Source organism: Eucyclogobius newberryi, unplaced genomic scaffold (genome assembly GCF_026437365.1).
Source record: "Eucyclogobius newberryi isolate DKJ021-1_F unplaced genomic scaffold, fEucNew1.0.hap1 SCAF_10, whole genome shotgun sequence".
Lineage (NCBI taxonomy): Eukaryota > Metazoa > Chordata > Actinopteri > Gobiiformes > Gobiidae > Eucyclogobius > Eucyclogobius newberryi.
The window spans coordinates 12,937,176-12,942,915 of NW_027315724.1; the positions used below are offsets into that span (position 1 = coordinate 12,937,176).

The window sequence follows — 5,740 nt, forward strand, 5'->3', positions numbered from 1 at the left end:
TGGCGGTAATGCAACACTTGGATGCCAACCGCCATAAAACAACAACAACAACAACAACAAGTCTGAGGAATAAAGTCTGGCGGTAATGCAACAATTGGATGCCAACCGCCATAAAACAACAACAACAACAACAACAACAACAACAACAACAACCAACCGGAAGAAGAAGTCACTCGCCATAAAACACCAAAGAAGGAGAATGGCTTGTTCCCATTGCACGGCGTCTTGATGAATCTGGTCTTCTAGGGGACGAACCGACATCCCATGTATAGTTAGCAGTTTGTCAGGAAAATCGTATTTATGTAGTGTAAAGCGTTCTTTTAACACTTCAAAATGGCTTTCTCTGCACAAGTCAGGTGGATACAAGGATTTACAAATAAGGACGTTTACTTTGTGGACAAAAACACCATAGCATACCCATGTGGCAATTATATTTATTTTTTAGATTTGAACACTAAACAACAAAGTATATTTCAGGGCCCTGGCACTGGTGTGAGTGTGTTTACTGCAAATGGAAACAACGGAGTCTTTGCATTCTCTCCACGTGGGCTGAACCCATCTATATTTGTACACAGTCATCCTTCGCTAGGATTAAATAATGAACTTAAAGGATCGTCTAAACTAGACTACATTTCTTTGGCATTAAGTGATGGTGGGCCATATTTAGTAAGCTGCTCTTCTCTTCCAGACTTCACCATCACAGTGTGGAATTGGGAAAATGCAACACCACTTTGTCAACAAGAACGTGGTGGGAACGATAGATGTTTTTTAGTATTTAACCCTTGGAATTGGCTCCAATTGTGTGCTATAGACAAATCCTCCCTCACTGTTTGGAATATTGAGAGGAACAGAAGTATTCACGTTCTTAAACCATGCTCAGTGGACCTTCCAGACATTGATGGTGCCATTGCTAAGAGATTTGTGCTGAGCTCCCACAGTGTCAGTGAAGAGCTTTGCTACTTAGGACCTGAGATGCCTCCATCAGCGATCGCTGGCCTCAAAGGAGACAACACAGAAGACATTGTGAACAAGCTTTTCCAAAAGGCCAGAGTGACTCCTGTTGCCATCTGCTGGACAAACACATCACAGCTGTATGTGAGCTGTAAAGAAGGCTTTCTTCTGCTTGTTGATCCACAGCACCTTTCTGTTTCTACTCTCTTCAATCCCAAAACTCCTAATGAAGTCCATGAACTCAAACATGGCTTTCAAGCTCTCGCCCTTCATAAAGACCACTTAATTGCAGCAGGAACAAATAATGTACTTCATGACTTACAGATAGAAGGAACACAGATAAAAATAACAAAAACATGGGAATTAGCCTGTCCTGTTGCAACTGCTCTTTACTCACCAGATTATGAAACTTTACTCTGTGTGTCTGATCTGGGTCAAATTTTTACTTTAAACAAAAACTCGTCAGAGAATATGACAAAGGTCCTGGATGTTTCGTGTGGGGACTTTGTGGCTTTGTCTTTCTCGCCCACCAACAAGAACATATGTTTGACTGCGAGGGACACAGGACAACTGCAGGTGTGGTCGACAGACGGCAAAATCCTCGGCTCCTTGTCCCAGCAAACAAAGATAACAAGTCTGGCCTGTTGTCCCATCGCAAACTATGTGGTTTTAGGAACGGCTTGTGGAAAGGTTCTCTTCATTGACGTCAGAGATCCACAGCAGCCTCGTATTGTGCACCAAACTCAGCTCTATCACACATCTGTGGAGCATTTAGTATTTGAACAACACGGTCACTATCTATTTACAAGTGGCCCAGATTCCTACATGTATGTTCTTGATCCCAAGCCATCATCAAAGTTTGCTATCTTTGGCTACATAATTTTACCAAGCCCATCTTTGACTCTATCTGCTCAGTATGTAAAGGAAAGTGAGCAGGTAAAAGTTCTTGCTTTGTGTGTCGACTCAGGCAAGAACCACAGCAGAACGCTGACACTATTGTCTTTTCCTGCAGAGAACTTAAACAAAATTCCTTATAGTGTTGATCGAAATGGCTGTCTATCAAATAATGTCATAAATGTGTCCAAGTATGAAGTTCCTTATCCACTTACATCCTGCGCCTTGGGGAACAATGAGATTTTTGCTTACTGCCACAAAAAGAGAACCCTGCAGTGTTTTGAGCTTCCACAGAACTCAGACTTTAGTCGGAGTGACCAGTTCATTCACCTTAACCCAAAATGTGAAGTAAAAGGCCATGCTTTGGGACCTGCTTCCCTTGCGCTCTCTCCTCACAAGTTATGGCTCGCCTCCCTGGGCCGAGATGGTGTCCTGCAAGTCAGAGGATGTGCTTCAATGGATAAGTGCATTGAGCAACAGTGCCATTCCCTGTGCAGTACTGGAGTTCAGCTTGTGTCATTCTCTGCTGACAGCCAAACTATTCTAACTGCTAATACTAAAGATGGCTCTCTTGTGTGTACTAATCTGAGAATGAGTGAAGGCGCTATTCACCGGGCCTCTGATTACAGCAAGTCGTTAGAGGGTCATTTAAAAAGCCAAGTCAAAACTGAAAACTCTACCCTTGGTGATATGAGGGAGTGGAGTGAACAGAACAGACAGGACAGTGAAAGTACAAAAAGCCTTTCACATAAGACCTGGTTGGAAAGTAGACAAGAGGCGATTGTACAAGAAAGCAAAGAAACAAAGAAAAAACTCATGAAAGAACTAAAAGAGTTACGAGATACTATCCAAGACATGGTGCGTGAAAATGATAGTGTTCCTGAAATGGAGCGTCTGGAACAAAACAAGTTCAATTTGGATGTGGAAGGGGAGAACATACTAGAAGCCATAATGGAGGAAGAAGTGGTAAAGTTGAGGACTGAAACTGAGTGGGACATTCTGGAAAAGTGCTACAACCGTGACGCCCTAAAGAGCAAGTACTGGGATGCCATGAATGTCAAAGGCAGATCTGTCAGGGCCTTTCACTCAGACTACGAAGTGAAGAACTACCCTCTGGAAGAACGCACTAAACAAGAATTGGAGGAGCTACGTCGAGTTGAGCAGATGAGAAAAATTGAAAAAGTCCAATGCACCCAGCGAGAGGAAGAGGGACAGCGTGTCAACATTAAAAGCAGTTCCTCCTTTGAATTTGGGTGTTCGAGTCCGTACCTCTATGATCAGTTCGAAGTGCTGAGTCGAGAGCAGATACTCAACCAGATCATACTGCTACAAGATGTGATCCGTCAAGTCAAAACGGCTTTTAACAAGGAGTTTGATGCAGCACATGAACAGAAAGTGCACGAGCTGAAGAATATCCAACAAAGAAACACTCGCGTTAAAGAGATCATGACCACGCTGGATCTCCAGGAGAAGATCTGGGAGCCGAGTCTAACTATAGCCGAGTGTCCCGAGAAGCTGCTGACGGTCAAAGACTCAGAGATTAAAACTGAGAAATACCTCACCCCAGAGCAAAAAGAAGAGCAGGAGAAGAAGGAGTTGGAAGAGAAAATACGTTTGGCCTCCAACAATGATAATGCCCAGGAAATACCTCTGGACGACATGGTGGGCAGAGTACTTGAAGTGAACATAGAAATCTTAAAATTAGAAATTCCTCCGCCTGAGTTTGTTTTGACCAAACCTAGTTTCCAGTGGAACGAGGAGGAGATAAAGATGCACAATGAATATGAAATTAAGTCTAAAAACCTCAATGAAGAAAAAGAGAAATACAGAAATGTCATGGAAACTGAAATTAAAACACTGCAAAGCGCGACAAAAGAAGCCACTGAAAAGTTTGATGAAACTTTAGAAAAGTTGTCTGAGAGGAAAATTAAATATGAAATGGCTATAAATCAGGAACAGTTAAAAATTACCCATTTGGTCTACACTCTGCTTATTGAAGAAGAGATGAGAAATCGAGAGGTGGAACTCAAGCTCAAACTTGAACAATTGCTGACATACAAGGATGGCATCGCAGTAGAGGTGGTAAAATGTAAAGAGGAAGTAGACCAATTTCGCATGATCTACAACTTTATGGTAGCTGAAGACAAAGATCTTGAGAAAGACTTTCTAAAAAGGTTCAGCAATGTACCCAGCCACTTTGTTAGCAAACTGTACAAAATGTTCAAGCGTAGACCCAGGGTTCAAACCCAGATTCCATTCAAAGGCCTGACTTTATGTGGGTCTATTGCTCCGGACAGTCTGGAGAACGAGCTGAAGGCGATGGAAAAGATGAACTCACCCCAAAATATGCCCGAGGGCTTGAGTCCCCTCATCTGGGAAAGATTCTGCATTGCCTGCAGAACCAAAATAAAGAGTGAGCACAAGGTAAAAATCAATGCTCTAATTCTGGCTGAGATGCAAGAATTTCTGAAAAAGAGGAGTGGAGAGGAGCGAGCTGCCACAGAGGAGATTCAAACTATCTCAGAGGAGCTCAAAAGACTGCATAAAGTGAAGAATCGCTTTATGGCAGACGTTAAGGTCCAGTTTCTCCTGAAATGGCACCAAGTAGAGGAAGCCAACACAGAGCTCACAGCCAACTACTCCAACTCTCTGCTGCTCCATAGACGTGTGGTGGAAGACCTGAATAAAACAATTAGGATTCTAGCAAAGCAGAAGCTGTCAACCATGGTGGCGTGTAAAGACTTCCGCAAAGGTTTTGTTCAGCAGGAGTGGGAACACAAAAATAAAAGGATGCAAATTGTAGATCGAGAAAATAAAGCTAGAGACATCCAGATGTTAAAGATCTCTGAAGAGCAACAGGAGTTCCTCCAAAAGGCTAGTGGAGATAGCCGAATGTCTAACCAAGTCAATCATTTTGAAAAAAAGACAGATGGTCATGAACAGCGTCATCTAAAAAATGTGGAGTTTCGCAAGAATAAAATTAAACACCTTAAATACCAGGCCACACTAAAGTCGCGCAAAACCTCTGTGTTGGATTTCCGGCTGTCAGATATGGAAGTTACTGTGTCAGAGTGGAAGCACATTTACAACAGAATAGCTGCAGATAAGCCCTCAATAAAAACAGAAGAACGCTATCAGCAAATACTTCGAAGGGGGACACTGAAGGACTTGGCCACTGCGCAGGCCGAGGAGCTGGCTTTGCTTTGGGATGAACTTGAATGTATGAGGAACAGGAACTTTCCCTCTGTCCCTCAGCTGAAAGGCACGAGAGGGCAAGTTTATTTTTAGGCAAAGCAAGTGTAGTGACACGCACATCCGCGGGCTGGCCAATCTAGCAAAGCTAATTTAGGGAAGCCTCCTCACCTGCGTCTCTCTCTTGGCTTTCACCTGATGTTGGCACACAAGTGCGCCGCTTTGAAGCAGAGCCGCCAGTTCAAAAACGTGTTAATATAGTTTCAAACACCGCAAGTTGCTGTCCAAACGGCCTAATGCCCAGCAACATACGCTCCGCTGTTTGCGCGTAGGTGAGTACTGTGGGTCCTCGCCTGTCCATTCATACATTGCCATGAGAGTTAAACATACGTTGTCGTAGATCTCTGGCATCCTCGACTCTGCACACGCAGTCTGCATTACTCCTGGCGCGTACGATTGTTCGGTTGATTATCCTGGTAAGCAATCTAATTATATTTAATTCATTAGTCAATCGTAAACGGATCGTGCGGTTCATGTCTGGTGTTTGTTTAGCGCTGCGCCGTGCACATGGACCATTCGGAACACTGCTACGCGGTGTTTCGCCTCTAGAGTGCTACAGGTATGTTTCTGTGCCGGCTTAAACCCATAGCGAGTATGTTAATTAATTCCAAACTTATTGTGTGCTACAGGATCGGCTCAAGCC

General features: G+C 43.5%; 1 protein-coding gene across 1 annotated transcript; it reads left to right on the forward strand.

The window, feature by feature from the left end:
- Window positions 1–333: 333 nt before the first annotated feature.
- Window positions 334–5,133, forward strand: LOC140372496 (cilia- and flagella-associated protein 43-like). The gene has a single exon (XM_072459610.1). It carries the CDS (start codon window positions 334–336, stop codon window positions 5,131–5,133), a length of 4,800 nt encoding a protein of 1,599 aa, XP_072315711.1.
- Window positions 5,134–5,740: the final 607 nt, after the last annotated feature.